At 47.9% G+C, this 26,385-nt stretch overlaps 1 protein-coding gene across 2 annotated transcripts in view; it reads left to right on the forward strand.

The window, feature by feature from the left end:
* Window positions 1–26,385, forward strand: part of LOC135809962 (DNA polymerase alpha catalytic subunit-like) — a 54,208-nt gene that overhangs the window by 15,219 nt on the left and 12,604 nt on the right. For both annotated transcript variants that reach the window (XM_065323412.1, XM_065323413.1), the window contains 33 exons: window positions 249–315; window positions 1,995–2,112; window positions 2,769–2,822; window positions 3,571–3,645; window positions 4,016–4,089; window positions 4,694–4,758; window positions 5,118–5,155; window positions 5,479–5,547; window positions 5,876–5,932; window positions 6,231–6,387; window positions 7,075–7,124; window positions 7,322–7,414; window positions 7,807–7,866; window positions 8,328–8,384; window positions 9,271–9,382; window positions 9,921–9,990; window positions 10,367–10,406; window positions 12,289–12,330; window positions 17,851–17,898; window positions 18,300–18,367; window positions 19,100–19,166; window positions 19,709–19,820; window positions 20,312–20,424; window positions 20,958–21,053; window positions 21,410–21,501; window positions 21,863–21,944; window positions 22,480–22,512; window positions 22,691–22,783; window positions 23,219–23,307; window positions 23,719–23,753; window positions 24,181–24,262; window positions 24,703–24,776; window positions 25,895–25,944. In XM_065323412.1, the coding sequence (XP_065179484.1) occupies window positions 249–315; window positions 1,995–2,112; window positions 2,769–2,822; window positions 3,571–3,645; window positions 4,016–4,089; window positions 4,694–4,758; window positions 5,118–5,155; window positions 5,479–5,547; window positions 5,876–5,932; window positions 6,231–6,387; window positions 7,075–7,124; window positions 7,322–7,414; window positions 7,807–7,866; window positions 8,328–8,384; window positions 9,271–9,382; window positions 9,921–9,990; window positions 10,367–10,406; window positions 12,289–12,330; window positions 17,851–17,898; window positions 18,300–18,367; window positions 19,100–19,166; window positions 19,709–19,820; window positions 20,312–20,424; window positions 20,958–21,053; window positions 21,410–21,501; window positions 21,863–21,944; window positions 22,480–22,512; window positions 22,691–22,783; window positions 23,219–23,307; window positions 23,719–23,753; window positions 24,181–24,262; window positions 24,703–24,776; window positions 25,895–25,944 (2,432 nt within the window). The remainder of the gene's footprint in view (window positions 1–248; window positions 316–1,994; window positions 2,113–2,768; window positions 2,823–3,570; window positions 3,646–4,015; window positions 4,090–4,693; window positions 4,759–5,117; window positions 5,156–5,478; window positions 5,548–5,875; window positions 5,933–6,230; window positions 6,388–7,074; window positions 7,125–7,321; window positions 7,415–7,806; window positions 7,867–8,327; window positions 8,385–9,270; window positions 9,383–9,920; window positions 9,991–10,366; window positions 10,407–12,288; window positions 12,331–17,850; window positions 17,899–18,299; window positions 18,368–19,099; window positions 19,167–19,708; window positions 19,821–20,311; window positions 20,425–20,957; window positions 21,054–21,409; window positions 21,502–21,862; window positions 21,945–22,479; window positions 22,513–22,690; window positions 22,784–23,218; window positions 23,308–23,718; window positions 23,754–24,180; window positions 24,263–24,702; window positions 24,777–25,894; window positions 25,945–26,385) is intronic.

A 26,385-nucleotide genomic window follows, 5' to 3' on the forward strand; every position in this document is an offset into this window, starting at 1 on the left:
ACAATGCTTGCCACTGAAGTTTGCTGATTTTTTTACTTCCCCTGTATAAAGCAATACCGTGTTTGAGTGGGCGCGTAGTGTGTTCGTATTGCCACGGCGGTGTGGTACCCGCCGCTACATGTATTCTATTCGCGAGGGCGGATTTCCCGTGTCAGTACTGTGTGTTATAATTATGATGGTCTATTGTAACAGTTTGCAAAGCTTTGTATCAGCCTGATCCTCGGCGTTCATTGTACGCTTCTCATTAGGTTCGGTGCACGTCTTTGGCAAGGCACCGCGGCAGGACAAGAAGACGGGTCGTACAACGTTTGTCAGGTACGTGAGCTGGTGCGAGTGCTTGCCTGGTGTTACTCTGCCTTGCCACTGCACATTTGAGTTTGAGGAGTGTTTCCTCTGTACACGCTTGTGCAGTTCCACACGGAGTGAGTACCTGGTTGACAGTCGAGACCCTTGGCTTCTCATTCACTATGGTGGTGATCTGTGTATTGCTTCTTAGTTATAGGCTATTCATACTACCAAGAGTAGATAAACAAGAGTGTGCAACTCCGCATCTCTCCTGCACAATCTGCAGATACCCCCGCCCATGGCGGAATTTTTTGTTGACGTCACCATTTTTCAGAAGAACGCGCATTTTGCCGCAGAGCAGTGTGAGAGCATGTGCTGGGCACCGACCTTGTAGTGTAAAGCCGGCCAAGAGCACGAGGGAAAACTTTCCGAAAGACTCGCAGCGCGAGCGTCGTCGAAAAGATTACGTCAACAAAAAATTCCGCCGTGGGCCTACCCATCCGCGAGTTGCACACTCTTGTTTATCTACTTTTGATACTAGGCCACCCTTTGTTAATTCATTGTTTAACGTCCTTTTTTTCGCGAAAAGGTACGCGGGAGGGCGAAAAAAAACAAAAGCCCATTCCAACAACTGGAAACCCCAATCAAACATTTTGACCAGTAAAGCATGTGATATGTACAATATTTCTGGGTCTAACGGCACTTGCAGGCATAGAACAACACTCTTTGATGGTACATTGGAGCACATGCCTGATGAATCCAACAAAACAGGTACATAGCATGGAGTTAGCATGTCATGAATTCATTACATCTAGATTTTTACTAGGACACACACCGTTCGATATTTAAAAGCCAACAAAAAAAGAAAAAGAACACAAGACAAAGGCATGCCCGGGAGGCAAGATTATAAGTTTAAGGTCATGATTGGCACACTGTGAAACTACACAATCATGTATTTACAACTTCGCATATTATTGGTACTACTACTTTCTTGTTTGTTTTTTTCCGGTCGGAGGCAAAAAGGTGCGCGGGCGCGGACGTTAAACAACGAAAAAAGAAAGGGTGGCCCTACGTTACAATACCCATCACGTTTTGGAATACGACGTACTGGCAGACGTCGTTTTCATGCAGGTGCATTCACACAGGCACGTATACGCCTTTCGTACAGCTGTGCGCACAGCTTCTTTTGGACACAAACTGCCAGGAATGACAGAACGAACCTCGGTACAGGGGTCTGGATACGTCGTCTACTTTTTCGTGTCAGGGGTACGATTTTCCCGCCACGTTCCATGTCGTCATGGCTATCAGGACGAAAACGTCACGTACGCCACGTTTTGGGCGCAGTGTGAATGGCCCATTATGCTGCTCGGAAGGTATATATGAGCAGTGAAATAAAGTACCTGCCTGGCGCAGTGCAACCCTAGACTTGCGCAGGGTGGGATGTGAACTGGTGCTGGGATGTGAACTAGTGCTGGGCGAAAACTTGACTCACGCAATCGGGTTTCTTTGACCACTGTACGTGCGGTGGTGGTTATGAGTCTTATGCCCATCGCCAAGAAATCCAATCCGTACTTTTGCTGGGTATGATCGCTCTCTATCTGGATTCATCTCGTTTTTGAGTACGTTATTCCATTATCACCGAGTTGATCGAGCATGTCCATCGTTTTCTGTATTTCTGTTACTGTCCTGGTCGTCTCTATTCACTGCAGCTGCTGCATGCATGTTAACAACATTGAGCGCAAGATGTACTTTCTGCCTCGTGCCAAGAAACTGGACAAGAATGGCCAAGAGACAGATGAGGATGTAACCATCATGGATGTGTACCAGGTGTGTTGATAAGTGCACTTGGAAAAGAAATTCACATCACAGGGTTAACGTGGCAAGACAATATTGGAAACTGGAAAAATGGATACGGGGTAACTGTTTCCCATGCCCTCCTCCCCCCCCCCCCCCCCCCCCCCCCCTATTTTCCCCTGGCTAGAACCCTGCATCAACATATGCATACAGTACTATGTCAACATAATTTCTTTATTCCAACAAGGTTGAAGCGGCTAGCTGTCCAGAGATTTAGTATTTTCTTTGATTCAATATCGTCCAATCCGGTGTTTGTATCCATGTATGGACTGCACGGTATTTGAACCTGTACAACTCGTTCACCTCTGCTGTGCCCTCCATCAGTATCCCGATGTAGACTCCTGTCACTATGCTTTGCCTTCACTATATCCATGTTCACATGTGAAATTACCCTCTTTCTCGCTTTCGTCGACAGCACATGTATTATCTGCGACAACATACCGATGCCACTTCCTCCTTTGTTCTCTCCTGATGAAGCTGTGCACTCGTGTGAAAAGTTGACCTTACACCGAGGGATGCGGCAGTCAAGCAGAGAACCGCTGAATGACTGTAAAGCTTGTTAGTGGTTGTTGTGCTGTGTTCTATCTGAAACTTTTCTTTCTTTTCTTTCTTGTTTGTGATGTGCGTAGGAATTCAACGACATTGTGTCGACCAAGTACAAGATTATGCGCTATCTGTCCAAGGTACGGCGGGTCCTGGAAGCGCTCGTGATGCCCGTGTAAACAACTCAACTGTGTTATACTGTATACAGTGGTGCACGGTGTCATGCAACCCAACGTGCAACGCTGTCACCCTGGACCAGTTCCGATCACAACACTGTATTTGTACATGTGTACGCCCAGCTGCATTAGAACCACTTCCAGGTCATCTAGGACCGCGCAAGTTGAGGGCACCCAATAGTCGGCGAATATGCCTACACTTTGGGTCAGGTTGGGTGGTGGCGTTCCTGCGGATGCGGAAAACTCGGCCAAAGGCCGAGTCAGACGCGGACCGTGAATTTTTTTGGGTCAGATTTTGCCGAGCAGAACTGTTGTAGCTTAGTTGACTTGGTGAAGCACTGAATTCTGATAACATGATGACGGCTGTACAATGCCTACTACAGAGCCAGGTCAGCATAGTCAGTGACCCAGCTGGGTGACTGTGTGTGTGTGGGGGGGGGGGACTTGGTTGAAAGAAATCTGTCATGTACCACCTGGTTGAGATTAGGCCCCTGTGATCTGTGTGAGCGTGTATACATCGAAGCTGATCCGAATTATGGTGAATAACCTGGTTCAGTAGGTGGTGCGGGGTGCAGCTGTATCCGGTAGAACCCTGACTCTAAAGCTGACGCTGGTATCTTCTGATGTGTCTCTGTGTTTGTCTGTGTGTGTATGTGTGTGTCTCTGTGTGTGTCTGTGTGCTCTTTTGCGTCTTGGATTGACCTGGCTGCAGAAAGTCACCAAGAAGTACTGCTTTGACATTCCAGGCATTCCGGCATCCTCCGATTACCTAGAGATCAAGTACTCGGTAAGCTCTAGTGCTTTGTAGGTCTCCTCCTTTTTCTATTCGGTGTAGTTCCATGATGGTTGGTGTGTTCGGTGTAGTCCTTGCTGGTTTGTGTCTTCGGTGTAGTCATTGTCGTGTGCTTTTGTTTAGCAATGAGCACCTAACTGTACCCTGCACAACGTGTACTAGCATGACTGCTTTTGAAGTGGAATGCCTCTTCATATTCAATGTATTGGAAAAAACATGCAAAATGCAGTTGTCACAAACCTCATCTTCACTGCCCGGCCCCATGCGTTATTTGAAGTAGACTGCAGTTCCTCATCCTTCGTACTACTACTCGTAAGTAGTTCACCTTTATTTCCTCCCCCTGCCTCTCTCTGTCTCTTCTCAGTTCTCTTATCCAGCTTTGCCAGCAGACCTGTCCGGCAGAACGTTCAGCCGTGTGTTTGGAACAAGCACATCTTGGTAAGCTAGTACTGCAGTACAGGCCCTGCTTTGACATCCTGTATTCCCCGTACTGCTGCTCCGTACAGCTTATTACACTCGTGCACTTCTCTTGCCGTGTTGGGAATGCTTGCTTGACAGCCTGTACGTTCTCTATGTGTGTGTGTGTGTGTGTGTGTGTGTGTGTGTGTGTGTGTGTGTTCCCGACGATTATGGTCACACACGTCTTTCTTCTCTTTCTCAGACTCTTCCTGACTTTTCTTTCATTCTCCTGGGTGGTTACCAACAGCCAGTGTATGCCGGAGTATGTGGTGTGGTGTGTGTGTGTAGAAAAAGAAAAAAATGGAAAAATGAAAAATAGGGATTCACTGGCCAGAAAAAGTCACTTCAAACAGCTGTGTGGTGGATACCAGGCTAAAAATAGTGGCGGTCAATTCATCAGCCTTGCAAGCTGTTGGATGGTGTAATCCCAGCACAAGTTGCTATGTCTAAACATAGCTGTTCGCTATCATCGCTCCCGCGATGGGCATGTCTGAGGTCTGAGGTGTGTGTGTGTGTGTGTGTGTGTGTGTGTGTGTGTGTGTGTGTGTGTGTGTGTGACTCTGTATGTGCTCTTTGTGTTCAGTCTGGAACGCTTTGTGCTGGATCAGAAGCTGAAAGGTCCCTGCTGGCTGCAGATCAATGAGCCCAGTAAGTCTCTGCCTGTTGCTCTCGTCTATTGTCTCTAAGCCACCCTGCTAGTTCAGGTTAATTTGAGCTGTGCTTTGCTTCTGAAGCAGTGCGGACGGAGGTACGGCATGTCAGTAGCACCCTCATCAGGACAGTTTCATGTGGAGGCGCTCGCACACCATACACATGCGCTTGCACATACACACGGCACAGCTGGCCAAGCTGAGAGGCAAAGTTGAATTGTGTGTTTTGTAGATTCACTATTGACTTTGTCCGTGTGCATTCATAAGTAAGACATACTGCACATGTGTGTGTGTTTGTCTGGGCCTGTCTTTATACTATTTGCCTGGCATGTCTATTGCTGTCATGTGTACATTCAGAGAAGCCACATGCCGCATCCAGCTGGTGCAAAGTGGAGGTAAGCGGTCACAGAATTCAGAAGTCAACTTGAAATTATCTTACCCCCCTCCCCACTCACAGCGCCTTGTTTTTCTGATGTTTCTTGGTGCCAAAATTCCCTGTGCGAACATAATCTCGAGTCTCCTATGCATGTTGTTTTCGGGGTGGAAGAAGCGGTCCGTTGTATTTCTTGCCCTTTCTGCTTGATGATGCCCAAGGGCTAGTGCTGTTATCTTTCCGTCTTTTCTGTCAAATTGAATTTGAGGAGATCAAACGAGACCAGACCGTCTGTTGACACTATTGACTGTCACCGCCGATCCTCTCACTTCTTGTTTGCTACAGGTATTGGTTGACAAACCTGACGAGGTGTTACTTGTGCCTGACCATCTAGCACGTACTCCACCACCCGTGGTGAGTGAGCCATCATTCACGGGCTTCATTAGAAACGAGAAATTCTAGTGCCTGGTTTCGGCTACCGGTATGCAGCTTTTGGGTTGGTCTATTTTGCTTTCTTGTTGGTCTTTGTTATGGAGATCTAAGGCTCTCTGTAGAGTGACTCGCATAGAGAACTATCTCTAGGACTGTGTGACGCAGCTTTTTCTTGGGGTTTCGCGTAATTTCCCATGGCCCGTGTGGGCACCTTATCGGGTGGAGTTCTTATAGAAACACCATTTTTGTATTGTACCCTTTTAGGCACAAGATGACTGACTTGTTCTGTTCATTCTACGTATCTGTGCAGGTTGTCATGAGCATGCGGATGAGAACAATGATCAATCCGAAATCGAAAAGTCACGAGGTACGGTGCCTGTCTTTTCTTCTATGATTCTACTCTGCTTTCCTCTCTTTGTTTTCAGTAGTTTGTACACCTGATAACGATTGCCATCACTTGCTGCCTTTGATATGGAGTGAGGCACATCTCTCTCTCTCTCTCTCTCTCTCTCTCTCTCTCTCTCTCTCTCTCTCTCTCTCTCTCTCTCTCTCTCTCTCTCTCTCTCTCTCTCTCTCTCTCTCTCTCTCTCTCTCTCTCTCTCTCTCTCTCTCTCTCTCTCTCTCTCTCTCTCTCTCTCTCTCTCTCTCTCTCTCGTATGTTGTAGATCATGGCTATCTGCTGTCGGATGCACTACAACATACCACTGACGAAGCCAGTGAAAACCAAGGACAAGGTCAATATCGACATGTCGTCTTTCGCTGCTAGCGGAAAGAAATCTGATGAGCCTGCATATGACACTCCAACAGATGATTTCTTTTGTGGTAAGACACAAACTACGCCCCTGGATTGTGCAAGAGACAATACTGGTCTTGTGTTGTCGATTGTGTGTCATTTCATTCACGGGATCTTGTTGTTTGCAATGGAAGAAAGGGAAACTGATGCCTACTTCCTCCTTGGTGTGCATTCAGCTTGCACATGACCCTGACATTGTTTTGCACGATAACTAGGGGTCAACGGATGTGCCTTTAACTAACGAACGGGTAGTTTTCTTAAAGAGAGGCGGGTTAACGGATACCCTTTAGCAGCAATGTTTAATTTTTGCGCAATTTTTACGTAAATCATGATTAATAATTTATCTCTTCTCAGGTTGAATTTTGATATCGCATTATGATTCGCAAAATTATTTGTGTCTGATAGTTGCAGAGGCAGATCTACTAGGTTCACTAATGCAACAACAATGTAGACATCCAGCGTGGAGTTGTAAATAATTGACTCCCGCCTGGAATGCGCGATCCCAGCAGTGTCGTTCCGTTCTGACTGGATCATCAAAATCCATACGGGTACCATTTTACTAAGGTACCTGAGATTAACGGACGGGTACCCGGGTACCCGGAACACCCCTTTGACCCCTAACGATAACGTTAGATGACTAAATCTTGTTGTTTTGGATCTCTTTTGTTCTCTTGCTGCTAACACCGTGGTGCCATGTGTATGTGTGTCTTGTGCAGTTGTGTCCAAGCCGTCTGATCAACAGTACCCGAAGGAGTTCATGAACAAGGTGAGGGCAACGTACGAGTACATTGCAGGCGGAATTCCTACTCAGTGTTTTCCAGACGATTGCAGCCGAACTTCTAGTTATCCACATTTTAGTTCTAGTTATGCATATTATTATTATGAATTGAACACACAACACGAGGCGTGTCGTAGAGTCTGTTGCTGTATTTCCACTACGCTTGTAATGCTTCTGATCTGCAGGTGGACAGACGTGTTGAGAAAACGTCATCAGAGCGTGGACTGCTCAACTTCTTCTTGGCGAAGATAGCCAATATCGATCCAGATGTTATCGTTGTAAGTCTCAGCTCTGATTGAGGATGGATCTTACCCTTCCACTACTGCTCTTGGGAGCATTGGCATTTCACCCTCTCTCTGTGTCTCTCTCTCCGTCTCTCTCTCTCTCCGTCTTTCTCTCTCCGTCTCTCTCTCTCTCTCTCTCTCTCTCTCTCTCTCTCTCTCTCTCTCTCTCTCTCTCTCTCTCTCTCTCTCTCTCTCTCTCTCTCTCTCCCATGCACACAACTACACACAGAGTCTTTAGTTGCATTTTGTTGTGTTTGAAAGTTGGCTGTGAAGACTTGTTGTTGTGAGCATATCCTTGCTCCACCCCTATCGCATCCTGGCGCTCGTACTATGAATCCTGTTTTCTTTTCTTTTGTCTGTGTTTGCTCTGCCTGCGTATTTGGCAGGGTCACGACTTCACGTCATTTGACCTGGATATTCTCCTGCATCGGCTACGGACACACAAGGTACACGTACATGTATGGTGCAGCAGTGCTGCGACAAAGCATCTGTGTTCATGTACATGTTTGTATGTGTGCGCCACTTCTGACTGGTGACTTGTTTTGTCATTCCGTGTCCTATCACAGTCTGTACAAGTCCGAGTCAGCAGATGTTTTATAGAAGTTAAGCGAATGATTTCATGGTGCAGAGTCAGTGGAACCGCTTATGGGTGCTCAGTATACAGTGCGAGTCAGCAGAATCATGTTTGGGCGCCGTGTATGCAGCGCGAGTCGTTAGTGCAAGAGCAGCGCTGTGCCGCGACTTCGCCAATGCATCTCAACTGATGATGCAATCGCATTACACCTCTATAGAAAATGTTACAACTGCCAACGAGGCATGCCTTAATACTTTAGTTACGTTGTTTTGTCATTTTGAAGCCGTCGTGCATCAGTTTTCTCTCCAATTTTGTTTTGTTCTGTTCTGTCAGGTCAGCTTCTGGTCCAAGCTGAGTCGACTCCAAAGAAAGGAGATTCCGCGCAAACAGGTTGGTATACCGGTGATGTGTGTGTGTGTGTGTGTGTGTGTGTGTGTGTGTGCGTGTGTGCGTGTGTGCGTGTGTATTGTGTTGTGTAGGTGTGGGTGTGCGTGTGCGTGTGTGCGTGTGTATATGTGTGTGTGTGTTTGTGTGTGTGTGTGCGCGCGCGCGCGCACGTGTGTGTGTGTGTGTGTGTGTGCATGTATATATAAAATGTGTGTGGTGTTTACCTGCCATCTGCGTTTGTTTCTCACCAACCAGAGTACGGTGTCTTCGTGCAGTGCGTGCAGGGTTTGGCCAGATATTTCACTCTTTGCGCTTGGCCTTTTCGGTGTGTGAAGCGGACCGTTGTGTCGCTTGATGGCCACCCGTGTGTCAGCTGTGTGTAGTTGGCGTCACCAAGAGTACATAAACCAGAGTGTTCAACTCGGGATGGTTCCTGTGGGAGCGTAATTCGTGCAGTACGTCATTTCTGACGGCATGGTAGGCCACTGGTGCGGTGAGCAGTTGTGTAACCAGTCACGGTGGTGCAGGTCACTGAGTTTGTCCTGATTTCGGTTTTTTGATACGGATAGCCTGGTGAATTTACTTGCCAGCGGATGTACGCAGCGCACGCAGTCACAAAAGCACCGAAATCCCAAAACAGGACATCTAAAATCATGCAAACTTGGGTGATTTCCGAGCTGTGGAACACGAAAATTTGAGCTGTACGCAAGTCGCAGCTTGGCTGACCTCATCAGGGTGACGTAGTGCACGAACTGCGCTGTTTCAGATCTGATATGCACAGTTGCACACTCTGGTTTATGTACTCTTGGCGTCACTCATTGCTGTCTTCACGCCGCGAGTCCTGTGTGCTTTTCTCGTGTTCTTGCGTGGTGTTGTGCGGTTCTGACAGAGCGGAGGCAGTAACATGTTCACATGTCGCAGTGCCACCGCCGGCCGGTTGGTGTGTGATGTGAAGACGTCCTGCGCAGAGCTCATCCACTGCCGCAGCTACGACCTGGCATGTAAGCCTGGCGTGTTGTTTGTTGTTGATGTTGCCCTCGTTCTTGTCGCTCTCTTCCTTGCTCCATGTGGTCTGTGCCGCTGACGGGTTTTGCAATGCACTTTGGCCTCCGTGTTGTGTCGCTTGCTAGATGGGGTGTTCAGCTGGAGAGTATTATGTGATATGTCACAGGGTCTCCCACTGCTAGTGTGCACGCATGGTAGACTATATTTGGAGTTCTATGCCAAGTATGCAAGTGTCATGTTGATAAGAATGAAGCATCGCTGGCCGTTTCTATCTTGACTCGGCTGACAGTTGTTTGTTTGTTTTGTGTTTGTTTAGCTTTATTTTACTTCACCATAGGCTCAGGCAAAATCTGCCTTCTCACTGGGCGTATTTCCATAGTTCTCGCAGAGTGATTTGCATGAATATTCGCATGCATAAGCCCCCCTCCTCCTTAGTTGTGTATAGACACGACGACAGCTGAGAAAGTGTACGTATATGCTGTGTTAGAGAGGACTTAACCCTCTTTGTATGCTGTGCTATTCTGTTGTGCTCAGCGCTGTCCAACGTGGTGCTGAGCAAGCCCTACGAGCCCATGGCACTGGCCGATGTGCCTCTCTGTTATGTGTAAGTGACCAGAATCTCTGCTGCACCTCTACTGTTGGCTGCTTTTGGAAGTAGTACGAGTGTCTGAAAACTGGGCTGATAATCAGACTATAGATGTGTTTGTACAAAGAGGAAAATTCCCTTTAGCCAGCGGAGAGGGCTCAGCACAATAATGTGGAGCACTGTAATACACACCAAAGCTTGTCTGATGATTGCATTGTGCAGGAAACTCTGTGTTGCGACGCACTCTGTAGACCTCCTTTGTGACTTCTGTGCGTAGATGTGTGGTTGTATAGATTATACTCTGTATGGACTGATGTTGGCGTTGATGTTGTTATTTGTTTGGTGTTGTACCAGCCATTCTTCTTTTGCTCTCCCTTGTCGCTTTCTGCTGCAGGAATTCCCGCGGTATCTACAAGCTCATTGATCAAACTCTTGTAAGTGGTGGTTTGTAATTGCCCTAAGTGTCTATGCCTGTGCTGTGAAGTACAGTAGTCCATCGCCTATCCGTCCTCTCCCTTTGGCCAGAGCTTCACAGAAAGAAGCGTGGATATGTGAAGCAGGTGGATATGGGAAATTCATACTTAGCTCCATGCAGGCACAACCATGCCGGCATGCCTACCGGTAGTCTATTATTCCCGTAGCTATGCAGAAGACGTTACTTCAGTAACGTCTGGCGCTAGCCAGGGTCCACACAGCTTTAATTTGGTGTTTGTTTGTTTGTTTGTGTCACACCTGGCGCTATCCCGTATCTGTCCCGTACCGTATCGCACAGCTGGCCATTTGCTGGCTCCCGTATCTGTCCCGTACCGTACCGTACCATCAAACACAGCTGGCTACAAACAGCTGGCCACAATATTCTGTACATGTATACGACTCCCTGTGTGTTGCATATGTGCTTGAAGGGGACGGTTGCACTTTTTGTAGCTCCGTTTTATCTGAGTTTTCAGTCGTTCCTCTTACTAGTCTTGCCAAGGGGGTGGCTCTGGGTCCACCAGAGTTGCCCCTGGCGTATTTCTGAATTTGCTGGGGCGAGGGTTCCGCGACGCGGTCGCCAAGGCAGTGTCTTTTCAGTCACGACCGTTGTCGTCCTCGTCTCTCCATTCGCGGTGGTGTAGCTGACCCCCGAATGGTTTCAAACTGCGAAGCTCGGAGGAGTACAGTGGTGGCAGAGGCATGAGCTGTGAGTGGAGACGGTTGCTGGAGATGGATGGTGATGCAGGGAGAAGAGTTACGCTGCCTGACGCCGCGTGGGAAATTGTTTGAACCTGCAATTTCAGTTCGAGCGCGGTGGACTTCTAGACGATGTGTCCTCATGGCTGTTTTTCAACGCTTGGCCTATCGCTGATATCCCTGCGTGGGATGTTCTTCCAGTGGAGTCCAGGTGGGACTTCGGGTGCCCACACTCCATCACCTGGTTTATTGTTTCGGAACTGCAAAAATAATTATTGTTTCCTATTTTGTGCGCATCTCTTGTCATCTCTCTTTTCTATACGTCGCACACCAGATGTACTACTATCGCCGTCTTTGTCTTGCTTTCTCTCCCTGCTTGCTGTTTTTTTTCTGTTTCTGTTGCCACTGTCCCTCATCATACCCATGCTTGGGTGGTGGGCGGCGTGACCCGTTAGGGTAGCTGCCAATACAGTACGACTCCCTGATGTATAGAGAGACTTTGTGGAAAGAAATAGGGAGACGAGGAGGAAATGAAATTAGAATGGATGTTAGTTGCCGAATAGGTGATAGGATGCGTCAGCAAAAACATACTTTGGAAGAGAGATCCCGTCGTCTCCAAAATAGGCGTGAACGGGCGAGTCAGCGCCGGTCACAGGAAACGTCGGCAGAGTGATCCCGTCGACTCCAGAACGCGCGTGCTCGGCAGAGTTAGCGCCTTCCCAGGAAACATTTCCATCAGTTCCCACAACATGCACGATGAGCTAAGTAACAAAGCATAGCGTAGGGCCCTGAGCTTCCAAGCTCTCTCGTATTAATTAGTCACATCTTTTTGCATCTTTCCCTCGAGTGGGTCTATTGTTATTAGGCAATTGTCTGTTATAGTCACCACTATAAATAAAAATCCAATCCAATCCAAATGCCTCTGCAGACATTCAGTGCAGCAAATGTTGTCGGGGTACCCTTGCTGCATTTAATTCAACAGATCACGTGTGTCCATGAGTGAGCTGCGGGTAACCGAAGTGCAGATAAGTGACGCGCGGATATGCCAGGATGCACCGTACATGTATCTGCATGCGTGCAAGCTTGCTCATTCGTTGATGCATCATCAGTCTATATGCGTGTTTGCTGCATTCTCTTACACTTCAGGGTGAAGCCACCTACGCTCTGTTCATCATGTATAATCTCAACGTAAGTGATGCTTGTCTTCCGTGTGTCTTACTTCGGAAACAAGGAGTCACCCCAAGTAGAGGTTTCCGGCAATTTCTTTTCTTTCTGGTCAGAGTTTTCCTCCAGTTCACAAGTTTTTCTGAAGCATCTATGTATGCAGAGTATAAACAGAAAGTTTGATGGGAATACAAGTAGTATTTCTAATGTCATGAGCATTCAAACATAGCGTGTTAGCCTTGATCAACACACACACACACACATGCACACACACATACACACACACATACACACACGCACGCGTGCACACACATACACACACACACTGTACTGTACTGTACTTGGCTCACTGCCAAAATTGGTCACGTGGGTCTCCCCGGGAGAGGGGAAAGAGGAACTCAAAAGAAATCTTGGAAAGAGGACTCAACTGGCTATTGAACCGCCCAACGGCTGACGCCCCCTGAAATCCCCAAACTATGGGTGGACTTGAAAATGATCCCACTTACGGGCTCACCACACCTCAGTAAGTGGGTGAGGACAAGGTGCAAAAAAGGGATTGACGGCATCAGGGTATCCGTCCTGAGATCCAACTGCAGTTACCCCTGCCCCCAGTGAAGGTAATACTTGGTGCTAGTGTGGGTGGCTAAATCAGAGTGGATCTGATATAAGCTTCACTAGCACCAGTGATTACACAGGAGTTAATCTAGCCAGAAACAGTCCATGGTCAACAGGTATGTATACTTCAAATAGAAAGTATATGAACCCTGCAACCAACAAAGGTGGCAGATACACTCAAACGTCTCTTATCCGGGCACCTTGGGACCGGGCACTGCCCATATCTCAGATTTTCCCGTATCTCAGAATAACTCATCTACTTACATAGGCTCGCAGTGAAAAATAAGCACTTCCACATATAGGGAAAAAGTAAAAGAAACCAAATTCGAAGCATTTGTGCTATAGGAACTCAAGCTGAAGGTGCCCGGTAGAGAGACGTGCCCGTATCTGAGGCGTCCGGATAAGGGGCGTTTGAGTGTACAACAATACACCTTCAAGCAGCCGAGCCTGTTGGCAACAGACCCAACACTATCTGGCATATGTGTACCCACCAACCGTACTAGCTGGCACACACACACACACACACACACACACACACACACTACTACTACTACTACTACTATGTACAGCTACCCTATCGGGCCACGCCGCTCCCAGAAGCGGGAGACAACGACAAGAAGAGAGAAGAGAAGAGAGAGAAATCGCAAAGTCAACAATATTTGGCATGGCGTTGCAAGTCCTGTGGCCTTGAGAACCGTCTTTCGCAATGCTCGCATTCATGACGGCAGCTGTTCCTGGCTGCACGTGACATCCGTTTCGCACGGTCACAGTGATGACGGCTCAAACCAGAACGAGAGCGGAAAGAGCGGCGACAAACATCACATCGCAAAGAGTCAGATTCATGGCGAATGGATACAGTGGGGACATCCGTGGACACAGGACAGCGATGCACAGCCAGTCCTCCAGCGCTCCTCAACCACCGCATGCACTTCATACATTGCCTGGCACCCTTCTGTTGTGACACAGGCAACTTCCGCTGGGCAATGCACTTGTGTCGGGCCATGTCGTTACGGCGGCGGAAGTCTCTGGCACACAGCAAGCAGCGCAAAGGTGGCGAATCATCTGTGTGCGGTGGTGGCTCAGCAAGGAACATCCTCCAGTTCTGCCGGTCTTGGGCATTCTGAAACCAGGAATCCACGCCAGCTGCCCTCATGTCTCTCTGGACAACGTCTTTCCAGCGCCGCCGGGGACCACAAGGAGGGCGACGACCACTCAACCTTCCAAACAAAATCTGGACGGGAGCACGGTCTGCAGGCATGCGCGCGACGTGCCCGAGCCATTCCAACCGCCGACGCCGAACAAGGTCTGACACCGGTGTAGTGTCACCCCAGCGCGCACGGAGCGTTGCCGATGAGATTTTCTCCTCCCATTGCTGACGCCGAGATACACATAAGATGGAGCGAATGCACCGGTGGTGAAAGTTGTCCAGCAGATCCAAGTCGTGCCGAAGCGGAGCCCATGACTCAGCACCGTAGAGTAAAACCGACAGAACACAGGCTGTGTACAAATGACGCTTTGTTGCCACCGTCAAGCTGGTATCCCGGAACACTGGTAGGAGGCAGCCAAACGCCTTTGCCGCATTGGCAATCCGTCGCTGGACGTCAGGTGAGGATCGGGTGTCTGGCGTGATGAGGGAGCCCAAGTACACAAACGATTCAACATACGAAATGCTGTCGCCACCCATGTCCATCGGCATCCTGTCCTCCGGGGAAATACCAACACCAACTACCATGAATTGTGTTTTCGACGAACTGACGGACAAACCAAACGAGGATGCAACACGATGAAAAGTCTGAAGCGACTGCTCAGCCTCAGCCCGACTCATTGACAACAAAACGGCATCATCTGCAAATTCAAAGTCGTGGAGTTGCACTTGAAGGGTACCCTTAGCACGTGAGTAAAGCTGACCATTGATGTTGTAGGACAGTGATATACCAGAATCAGTGCTGGCCTGACGCATCGCATCTCTCCAGCACATCATAACAACACCAAAGAAGAGATTGAACAAAACCGGAGCCATGGTGCATCCCTGGCGCAAACCATTTTCAACAGGAAACGAGCCACTGACTTCAGCACCAACACGCACCTCTGCTTCCATGCCGCAATGGAACTGCAGGATTAGCTCTGTGAGTTCCTCAGGTACGCCCAGCTTGAGGAGGCATGCAGCGAGAGCAGGGCGCGGCACGGAATCATACGCTTTTCGTAAATCCACGAAAACGAGGTAGCCCTTCTGACGATGCTCATAAAACTTCTCTACTAGTTGGCGTATACAAAAAGTTCCATCCGTGCAGGATCGTCCACGGCGAAAACCGCACTGCGATTCCGGCAGCACCTTCTCAGCAAGCCTCTGAAGACGGGATTGCAGGACACGGCCCACCAGTTTCCCTACAACATCAAGCAGCGATATTCCCCTCCAGTTATCAAACCTGGAAAGGTCTCCCTTCTTCGGAATTGGTACAAGGACTGCGTTACGCCACTCAGCCGGTACAGTGCCACTAGTCCAGATTGAGTTCAACAGGTCGATGAGATAGGGGCATATGGTGCCGAACGCAGCTTTAAGCAACTCAGCAACAATTCCGGAACCTCCAGCCGCTTTGCCGTTAGCCATGTGCCGCAATGCCACAACAAGTTCCGCCGATGTTGGTGACGGTTGCCACAATGAGCGATCGATGTCACGCTGCGTGATTGAGTCAAATATTGCAGGGTTGAATGAACTTGGCACGTTCAGCAAACATTGAAAATGGTGTTGCCAGCAATCGCGTTCCTCATCAAGAGAGCTGCACACACTCCCATCACTCTTCCGCATGCTGCGACATGGAACAGGCTGCAGACCGTCGTAGCACTTCTTCATGGCTGAGATTGCTGACCAAACTTTCTGCCCACTGAAACGCCCATGCTGAGCCAGGTCTGCCTGTGACTGCAGCCACTTTCGCTTCGCGGCACGCACTGCAGCCCGAGCATGACCGCGGGCCATTTTGAACGCACACAGATCGACGTGAGTCTTTGACTGCAACCACTTGCTGTATAACTTGTTCCGGCGTGTGAGTAGAGTATCAAGATGCCCTGCATTTGCAGCAAACCAGTCTGGCTGTCGACGACCTTGCCGGCCAAGAGTAGCATCGGCAGCTTCAGTGACGGCACACTTCAACTTCACCCACTGGTCCTCCACAGCACTGCAGTCTGTCCATCCGCCAAGACCAGTGGCAACATTAGCAGCGTATTCTGCACGCAAACAATCAGCAACTTCATGATCAGTGGCATCAGCACCCGGCACCTTGGTCATCGCGCTAACATTATACCGACCAGCAGTCTTCTTGTTAGCGGGTCTACGGCGCCTGGACACACCGAGACTTAGCATGTACGCTAGACAAACCAATCGATGGTCAGTTGAACACTCAGCGCTGCGGATGACATGACAATCTCTGCAGTTTGAAAGCTGACGTCGTCGCACAATTACATAGTCAATACAATGCCATGTTTTTGTACGGGGGTGTTGCCAAGTTTGCTGGTGAATGTCGCGCTTTCTGAACCATGAGTTGGTGATGACCAGGTTATGCATAGCAAGAAATGACAACAGTTCTCTACCAGCCTCGTTTAGTTGTCCAGAGCCATGCGGACCACGAACAGCTGACCAGGGATCATCAGGTGCAGGGCATAGAGCTGATCCTACCCGAGCATTGAAGTCACCAAGGAGTACTAGATCATCAGTAGGGTGTACAGTGCAGAGCAAATCCTCCAAATCATTGAAAAATTCACTCTTCACTGAACGAGCAGAACGGAACGTCGGTGCATAACACACTATGACTGTCATCCACGAACATTTAGTTGGACTATGTACGAAACGAAGACGAGCTGACACTAAACGCGACGACTTAGCCGTCCACTGTCGACCTCCTGCATCCCATGCATCAGCACCTCGCCCTCGAAGGACAACAGCGACTCCTTCTCCACGCTGAGCACCACGCTGAGAATTTTGAATATTTTCAAAATTTGAATTTGAAGAAGACGCTCCTGGGGATGGACGCCCCGAGGAAAGAACAACAGCATTGTCCACCGAATACTCCGCTGATCCAAACCATTTGGTCTCTTGCAAACCACCGACTTCGACATCGTGTTCCTTGAGTTGACGCACGACAAGATCCACTTTCCGATCTTCCTTGACACGACGCGACACGGCGGCAGTTTCAACAGGTCCATCAACATTCAGTAATGTTCGGACATTCCAACTACCAAACTTTATCTGCCTTCTCTGTCTACTCTCTCTTCTTCTCGAATCTCTTCTAGTCATTGGACAAAGGGCTAAAGCTAGAGCAAAGTGCGAGGGGTAGCCAACCCACAGCGCACAACGAACGGCGACACAAACGTAGAGTGGTGACAACAAAAATTCACCAAGGAGTCTACGTCGTGGATTTCACCGCTCGCTTCAACACACACACACACACACACACACACACACACACACACACACACACACACACACACACACACACACACACACAAATTAGATCATTTGGATCATCAGGAAGGTACAAAGTGCAACTCCAATACTCTCTAGCAACCCCATAGCGACAAAAAAACTTCATCCAACTGTGGCCAAACCTTGGGTCAAGGAGGACCCTGGCTGTGATGGGACCGAAAATAAGACTGCCGATAATAACAACAATGGTGTCCTTAGCAATGGCCCTAGCAACAGTCCATTCCATGCCTAATCAAATATGGTAATGGGTGGAATATGATGGGAAGAGAGCAAACACGGAATACACACATCTGTTTTGCCACGGGTAGTTGTGCAGGAGTGAATCTGGCGAACTTCCCTCCTTTCCTTGTCAGCACTTGAGTACTGAAATGTGTGTTCCCATGTGCTTCCGTGCGTGCTTCCATGTGTGTTCATGTGTGTTCATGTGTGTGTGTTCATGTGTGTTTCTACAGGTTCTCCCATTGTCACTGCAAATCACTCGCTTGGCTGGAAATGTCTTAGTAAGCTGTGTGTGTGTGTGTGTGTGTGTGTGTGTGTGTGTGTGTGTGTGTGTGTGTGTATATGTGTCAGTTTTTTCTTCAAACCTTTCCCGTTTCAACCCTCTCAAACTTATGAAAAGTAGTGTTTTAGTGGAGACTCAGGGGGCTCTCTTCGGCATGCGTTCTTCTGTAGCTAGCTTACTGTGCAGCACAGTGTCTCTGTTCGCTCATCTAATTTGGTGACACCGGACCAACATCACCCTTTTGTTCATTATGTGATCCTTCCTATGTCCCAACAGCTAATCTGTATTGTAGTCCATGTGTACGTGGAGTGCAGTGCATGGAATTATGGGTCTTTTGAATGAGAACAGGTTGCTCGTATGAACGTCTCGATATTGCATCCACGTGTGTTTTTACTTTAGTCGCGGACTCTGCAAGGTGGCCGCTCGGAGAGGAACGAGTTCCTGCTGCTGCACGCTTTCACGGAGCGGTATGTTGTATTTCCCTGTGTACTCTTTTAGTCTAAGCTGTAATCCATTCATGATTGTCCATGTTCATTTGATTTTGCCTATATTTCACCTGATGATAAGACATGAAAGTATACTAGTGAAAACTTTCAAAATGTTCAACAGCCTGAAGTGTGTCCTACTTCTAAGTATCATTGCATTCTTGTCTCCAAGGGAATTACTCTGGTTGCATTCTGGGATTATCATGTTTGTATGCCACAGTCCTGGTGTACTTGTAGTGTGTTGTGCTCAGTTGCCTGTGCTTTGGGGAACTGTTTCACTTTCCCGGCTCATTTCCTGCTGGGCGTAACATTATCTGTTGGTGTTGAAAACGCCTCCATTCCCCGTTCCACCAGCAGGCTGTCAGTTGCAGCAAATAAAGCTCTGATGATGCCAATGGGCAAATATTGGCAGGTTTTTCTTCATTTATGTGGTGCAGCTGGGAGCCTGAGCATGGGACAGATAATGGAGGTGTCTTCAATTGCAAGGAATACACTGCAGTGGAGTGCAAGAGCTCTTACGAAACGATTATCTGTTATTGTCGGGCAAAATTCATTATATTGCGATGAGGTCCATTGTGGTTATCCATGGGCAAACTTGTACATGTACTCAATGCCACTATCCTTAGTTGTGGTGGTCCTGATCCTGAGAGGATTGATCTACAGAACAATTCTTTTCTTTCCCTGTGGCTGTCTGTCTGTCCGTCTTTGTTGCAGAGACTACATTTGCCCGGACAAGGCACCGTACTCCAAAGGCCGTCAGCCAGCAATGGACGCGACACTGGTAGGTTGGCCGCGTTCTCAACTATTCTCTATTCAGAATCTATTTTGCCTTTCGGATTCCCCCTTTCATTCATGTAATGTGGCTGGCGGCTATTCACATCTGTCCTACTTGGCTGAGTATCTAGGCCAGTGGTTTGTTTGTTTGTTTTTATTTACTTCACCAGATAAACAGGCATTTCTGATTTCTCGTCTAACCGTATTGTGGCTAGACTCTCAATAAAAGATGAAGAATATACGTACATGTAAAAGAAGGCATGCTGTATGAGGAAATGATGTGAACATGCACTGATGATAATGTGGTGCCTCTCTCTCTCTCTCTCTCTCTCTCTCTCTCTCTCTCTCTCTCTCTCTCTCTCTCTCTCTCTCTCTTTCTCTCTCTCCCTCCCTTCCTCCCTCTCTCTCTCTCTCTCTCTCTCTCTCTCTTTCTCTCTCTCCCTCCCTTCCTCCTCTCTCTCTCTCTCTCTCTCTCTCTCTCTCTCTCTCTCTCTCTCTCTCTCTCTCTCTCTCTCTCTCTCTCTTCATGATTGTCTTGTTTCTACCCAGGGTATGGATGATGACGAAGCTGTGGCGGCAGACGCGGCAGCATCCGCTGGTAACAAGAAAGGCCGACGGAAGCCGCAGTACAGCGGAGGTCTCGTCTTGGATCCCAAGAGAGGTGTGTGGTGCCGCGTGGAGCTAGTTTGACTCTTGCCTGCGGCCTTGTTTCGCAGTGCAGTCAGCGGCAGAAAAATCTTGACAAATTACTCAGGGTTGATACCGACGCCGCGTTCAATATGAAATGTGCTCAATAAGAGTGCTGGACTGCGTGTAGCAGCCACCATAGTGTTTTGTCGGGATTTTTTGCCACCGGCTGTGTAACCATGCGTTGGACCATGGTGTTAGGCCGCACTAATTTGGCTTGTCTTTGTTCGATTTATTCTTGTCCGTTTAGGTCTTCTTTTTTCCTCCTGGTACCTTCACCTCGCTAGTTTGATGTTTACTTTTTTTTTGTGTTTGCTGTGTATCTGTGCACTTGGATCCTCATTCAGCTGAACACCCAGGCCACTGGGCTACGTGTACTGTTGCGTAATGCATCGTATTGTTCGTGCCGCATTGCGGTGTGCTGAGCTGCATCTGTCTGTGTGTGTCGTGTGTTGTATTGTGAAGGTTTCTATGACAAATTCATCCTGCTGCTGGATTTTAACAGCTTGTATCCGTCTCTGATTCGCGAGTACAACATCTGCTTCACAACGGTTGAGACCAAGTTTGACACGAGTGCTGTAAGTCCTAGTGTGAAGTGGGATCATCATTACTGTAGCTCTTCCCAGTCCACGACACCGGTGGATGAGTTTGCCTGCGTATCGGTTGTATCTATCTGTTGTATCTGAAGCCGTGCTGTCCTGGCTGTCGTTAACAGGGCAGCTGTGTGTGATGGTATCCATGCATTGCTGCGTAGGCACATCACATGCCAGCTTCAGTATTAGAACATAGCATTGCCAGGGCCTCTAAGAAGACTACGTACTCATAGTAGGCCATAATATCTCAGCAGCTGTTGCTACACCTGTAATAGGCAATCGTATGTTACCCGTAAGTCCTCGGGTGGGTGATACTGAAGTTTTACTATGGACATTATGGTGCATGCACTTCTGGAGTTGTGTACAGGTCTCATTTGGATTCTCATTCTACTGAACGCACAGGCTGCTGGGCTACGTGTGCTGTTGCATAATGCATCGTTTTGTTGGTGCCGCATTGCGGTGTGCTCAGCCGCGTCTGTCTGTGTGTCGTGTCGTGTTGTGTTGCATCGTGTTCACAGGAAGGCGAAGATGACATTCCCTGTCTGCCAGCGAGCGACTTGGACCAGGGCGTGCTGCCAGCGCAAATTGCTATTTTGGTTGACCGTCGCCGTGAGGTGAGATGTACTGACTAGGCTTTCTGAGCACCTCAACTGCCACTCACTAGGCATTCTGAGCACCTCAACTGCTGCTCACTTTGCTCAGTTTCTTTGGAGTATTTTGGATGAGTAGTCGGCATATGTACACATACAGACTGCAGACTTGTGAGTGAACTGTTGCTAAATGTACGGAGTGTTCTTGGGAGATACTTATTGTACGACTGATGTTGGTGGCTGTGTGCGTGTGTGTGTGCATGTATGTGTGCATGTGTGTGTGCATGTGTGTGTGCATGTGTGTGTGCATGTGTGTGTGCATGTGTGTGTGCATGTGTGTGTGTGTGTGTGTGTGTGTGTGTGTATTTGTACTGATCTAGGTCAAGAATGAGATGAAGCGAGCGGCTGCTGGTTCAGATCTGTACGCACAACTAGATGTGCGGCAAAAAGCCCTGAAGCTCACTGCAAACAGGTGAATATATTTTGGTGCGCATCTGTATCCGATTCCGTTAAGCACTTGTGGAGAGCACTCCGCCCTATCCTGTATCCACGCTTGTAACACAGACTTCAGTGCTCTTATTGATGTGGAAACAGCATATCAACATTACCATTCACGGATTTCCGCTGCCAGAGTTTGTGTTATTTGGCAGGAAGCATTGCATTGTGTTCTGTGTCAGTGTGTTTGCCATGGCTGGTTTGAGTGGATACACTCTATGCATAGTGCGGTGGTGATGATGATGATGATGATGATGATGTGTGTGTGTGTGTGTGTGTGTGTGTGTGTGTGTGTGTGTGTGTGCATATTTGTTTGTTTTCTTGCTTGCTGCATGCAGTATGTACGGATGTCTTGGATTCGCTCAGTCCCGGTTTCGCGCCAAGCACCTTGCAGCACTGGTTACGTTCAAGGGTCGTGAGGTGTGTCCATTCTGTCATTGTATTCCTTGACAGTGCTCTGTCTGCTAGTGTACATTTTCCACTTCTGGTGGTGAAAATATCACGGTTCGCGGTAGTCTCAGTTAGACCGAGTTCTCGCATCCTCAGCAACGCCACCACCCTCAAGGATCAAAGTGCGGGTGTAGCTCCTAAAGCGTCTGGTGCTACATGCTGTTGCAAGTGTTTTCTCGTAATTTCTGCCTCTTTCACCAGTGCAGAATGTTGCCAGGGCTGCTTGTACATGTATTTGCATGTACAGTACTGTCGAGCGCCGAAGAACGGCCAGGCTAGAATTTCATCAAGCACAGCATACCAATGTATACACGGTGACTCAACTGCCCATAGACAGTGATACATGAAAATAAGAATGGACTAGGCTAGGAGGCTGACCTCCAGTTCTTCGGTGACCAACAGTACTGTAATGGCAACTTTAGATCGAGATTCATGTTGGCTCATTTCAATCAGTATTTCAGCATCCTTTTTTAATATTCTGATGCTTATCTGTTTGTATTTGCAGACACTTGCTCGAACGAAGGAGTTGGTTGAGCAGGTAGGTTTGTTTGATTGTATGTAGCGCATAGCTGTGTGCGCGTGTGTGTCTGTTTGTGTGCGTTCGTCAGTAGTCGAGGCATTTTTCGATTGTTCGGCCTGCTACTGATGGCAATGTTGGCTGTCACATTGGGCTAACAATTGTGTTGTGTTCGTTGTGTGTGTTTGCACGTGCGTAGATGGGTCTGGAAGTGGTGTACGGTGATACGGATTCCATCATGATCAACACCAACTCACGCAACTTTGAAGATGTCCACAAGCTGGGCAATAAGGTGGGTCGCACATTCCATTCCCTGAACTTTAGTCTATCCCTGAACTTATCCCTGAAGCTGTGTTTGTAGTCTATCTCTGAAGCTGTCTTTGCAGTCTATCTCTGAAGCTGTGTTTGTAGTCTCTCTCTGAAGCTGTGTTTGTAGTCTATCTCTGAAGCTGTGTTATCCAGGCTCAGGGTATAGGTGTGTTTTCTTGACATCACACTGATGACAGTGCTCTCGGACATGAACATTCAGCCTGCCAACAAATGTCAAGACATTGGCTACTTGAGTGCAACTGTCAAGGAAGGAACTTACATGTGTGTGTGTGTGTGTGTGTGTGTGTGTGTGTGTACGTGTATGTACGTGTATGTACGTGTATGTACGTGTATGTACGTGTGTGTGTGTGTGTGTGTGCGTGTGCATCCGTGTTTTTATGTTCACTTGCTTGCTTAGGTCAAGGCTGAAGTTAACAAGCTGTACACGTGTCTACAGATTGATATTGATGGTATCTTCAAGTCTATGCTACTGCTCAATAAGAAGAAGTGAGTCAAGTAATTGGTCTGTGGGAAAAATCTGACAGAGACTGGCTATGTATGGCAGTGTATAGCTCTGTATGGCTCAGGCTGGCTCTGTATGGCAGTGTATGCCTCTGTATGGCTCAGGCTGGCTATGTATGGCAGTGTATGCCTCTGTATGGCTCAGGATGGCTATGTATGGCAGTATATATCTCTGTATGGCTCAGGCTGGCTATGTATGGCAGTGTACAGCTATTCTACTTGGGTGGTTTTGACACTTGACTCGTTTTCCCATGCACATTTGTCGTTCCTTGTTGGTAGTGGTGGTGGTGTGCGTGTGCGCGCATGTGTACGCGCGCGCGCGCGCGTGTGTATGTGTGTGTCATGACGTGTTTCTCACTACATTATATTGTGTCTGTCTGTGCTTACTTCATCCAGGTATGCAGCCGTCACAATCCAGCAGAAGCCCGATGGTGAGTTCCTCTGCCAGCAGTTGTGCTGGCTGTATCAACGAACAGTTAAACCTGTCTCAGGCGTTTGGCCTCTGGTTGGTGGATATGACCTATCCTCCTTCACCGTTTGGGAACCGCATCTGTCGCCTGATCATGTGCGGCGGCGTCCCACGGAAGCGGAAAGGGTGTTCTTGACCCGCCCTGTACGCGGACCCGTGCATTTTCATTTATTTTTTAGAGTAGTTGTTTGAGTACCCAGCGTATCCCTTTCCAGTCATTCGACGGTGGATATACAGTAGGTTGGCTACAACGTACAGATTTGTATGTCCTGTGCAGGTACGGTCTACTGACGTTTCATAGTAGTTGCTACTTGGTGTTACATGCCTTTGGCAATCTTCAGGCAGCTGAACTGTCTTATGTTGTTTTGTTCATGTTTGTGTGTATGTAGGGACGTTCAGTGAGCATCGGGAAGAGAAGGGTCTGGAGACAGTACGTCGCGACTGGTGTAACCTGGCCAAGAAAGCCGGAGTGTGAGTAGCCATTGACTCAACAACAGACAACTGCCTTGTATCCAGCTGCCCTGTGTTATGGGTATAGTGATGCTTGCCAGGGTGCTGTGGTGATGATGGCGTGGCTTTTAGCCGGATGCCAGCTTTGAGTTGCTGGATATCTGTGTGCATCCCAACTTTGCATGTCTGCTTTGTTGTTGGGAGAATGTTTGTGAGCTGCAACGCTGCAGCAGCTCAGCTGATCTCTCTCTCTCTCTCACTCTCCGTCTCTCTCCCTCTCCGTCTCTCTCTCTCTCTCTCTCTCCCTCTCCGTCTCTCTCTCCCTCTCCGTCTCTCTCTCTCTCTCCCTCTCTCTCTCCCTCTCTCTCTCTCTCTCTCTCTCTCTCTCTCTCTCTCCCTCTCTCTCTCTCCCATGTATCAATGGTTGTTTTTTGTTCCCATCTTCACGTGTCTGTGCTCAGTGATGTCATGGAAAAGATCTTCTCGGTTGCGCTTGAAAACTTGCTGGAGGAAGTACCGACATACCTTGCAAACTGTGAGTGGTGTAGCTGTGCTCAGTGAGGCACCTGTAATACTGTTATACATGTGTCTCGTGTTTCGGATGTTTCTCAAATACAGCCTGCATTGAAAACAGGTCACATGACCAACAAACCTGACCTACTGTAAAAGCCATATGATATATATAACGAAGTGCTAACTCTAACGAGTTAACGAGGAGAAATCTGTCGTTAAAATAGAAATCGTTATACAGAAATCGATACACATACTGTCCTATTGAGCGTTGAGAATCAGTGAGAATCGTTACCTTTGGTACACGTAAACTAGTCAATTTTGGGAAATCGCCTCGTTAGAATAATTGCTTTTACAGTAGCCTGAAGGCCCTGATATTGGCATGGTGGCTCCACACCTGTGTGTCGCCAACGTTGGGCTAACCAACCCTTTGTGTGGGCTGTTGGGAGTACAGTCTGTATCGGCTATAGCGTACCCTTTTGATTTCCGTGATTTTATCACTATAACCGATGCATCACTATATGCGATACGATCGATTTTTTTCGATCGACACATGAAAGGCAAGGAAATACTTCCAGCATGGCGTTTTGACAAATGAGCATGCTGCATAGTTGACAGTGCCCGCATTTCCATAAAAAAATTCTGTTATGTACATGTACATGTGTCACTATCAAAATAAGCACCGTGAAGAAAGTAAAAAAAATAGGGCCTTTGATATTATTGCAACATGTATTTTAAAGTTATCACTATAGCCGATAATAATATAGTGTTATGCATATTTTGATTCTTTGTTGCCATCATAATATCCGATATATCATGACATCCGATAATATTGGTTATAGTGATATTTGTACTGGATAAAATACGTTTTGCTTTTGATATTTCGTACCAATATCACTGTAGCCGATATATTCTTATATCCGGTCACTCTATAGCCGATACAGACTGTAGTGTGCTGTTGGAAAACTGCACATCAGCCAGGTGCTGGCCATCACTGTGTCCACTCCATCACTGATTCTGTGTGTGTGTGTATGTGCGTGCGTATGTGTGCATGTGTGTGTCTGTGTGTGTGTCTGTGTGAGCATGCGCGTGCGTGTGTGTCTGCGTGTGTCTGTGTGTGTACGTGTGTATACCATATCACAGTACGGGAGAACATCAAGACTTACCCTCTGGATCAGTTTGTCATCACGAAGGTACGGTGCATGTTCCGTCTTTCTTATCAAGTCCAGTTCTTAACCCTTTATGGACGGATTACTAGCACAGTACGCACCAGAATTACAAAATGTCAGTACAATTTTCAACTTTACCATGTTATAACTTTGGTGTCCTTCACTTGATTTTCACAGTCAAGGGCTCATTGGAAAGCTCTTGACGAGAGCAACGCCAGGGTACCAATCTCCATTATCCAGCCGCCACAAATCAGGCGCGGTAACACAGCAAAGTCGTCTCCAAGCCTGATATGCAAGCAAATTCGTCCCATCAACGCCATTCCACTCTCCTTCATCGCAGAACGCTCAAATCTGTTTGAGACGATTCAAACTTCAGCCGGCTACGTCATTATCATGTGCTCAGTCGCTCAAAGAGCACACGAAAAGGGGTTTTCCCCCAAAATGGCGAAATGATCGATCAAAAAT

The sequence above is a fragment of the Sycon ciliatum genome, chromosome 2 (assembly GCF_964019385.1).
Source record: "Sycon ciliatum chromosome 2, ocSycCili1.1, whole genome shotgun sequence".
In the NCBI taxonomy this organism is placed as follows: domain Eukaryota; kingdom Metazoa; phylum Porifera; class Calcarea; order Leucosolenida; family Sycettidae; genus Sycon; species Sycon ciliatum.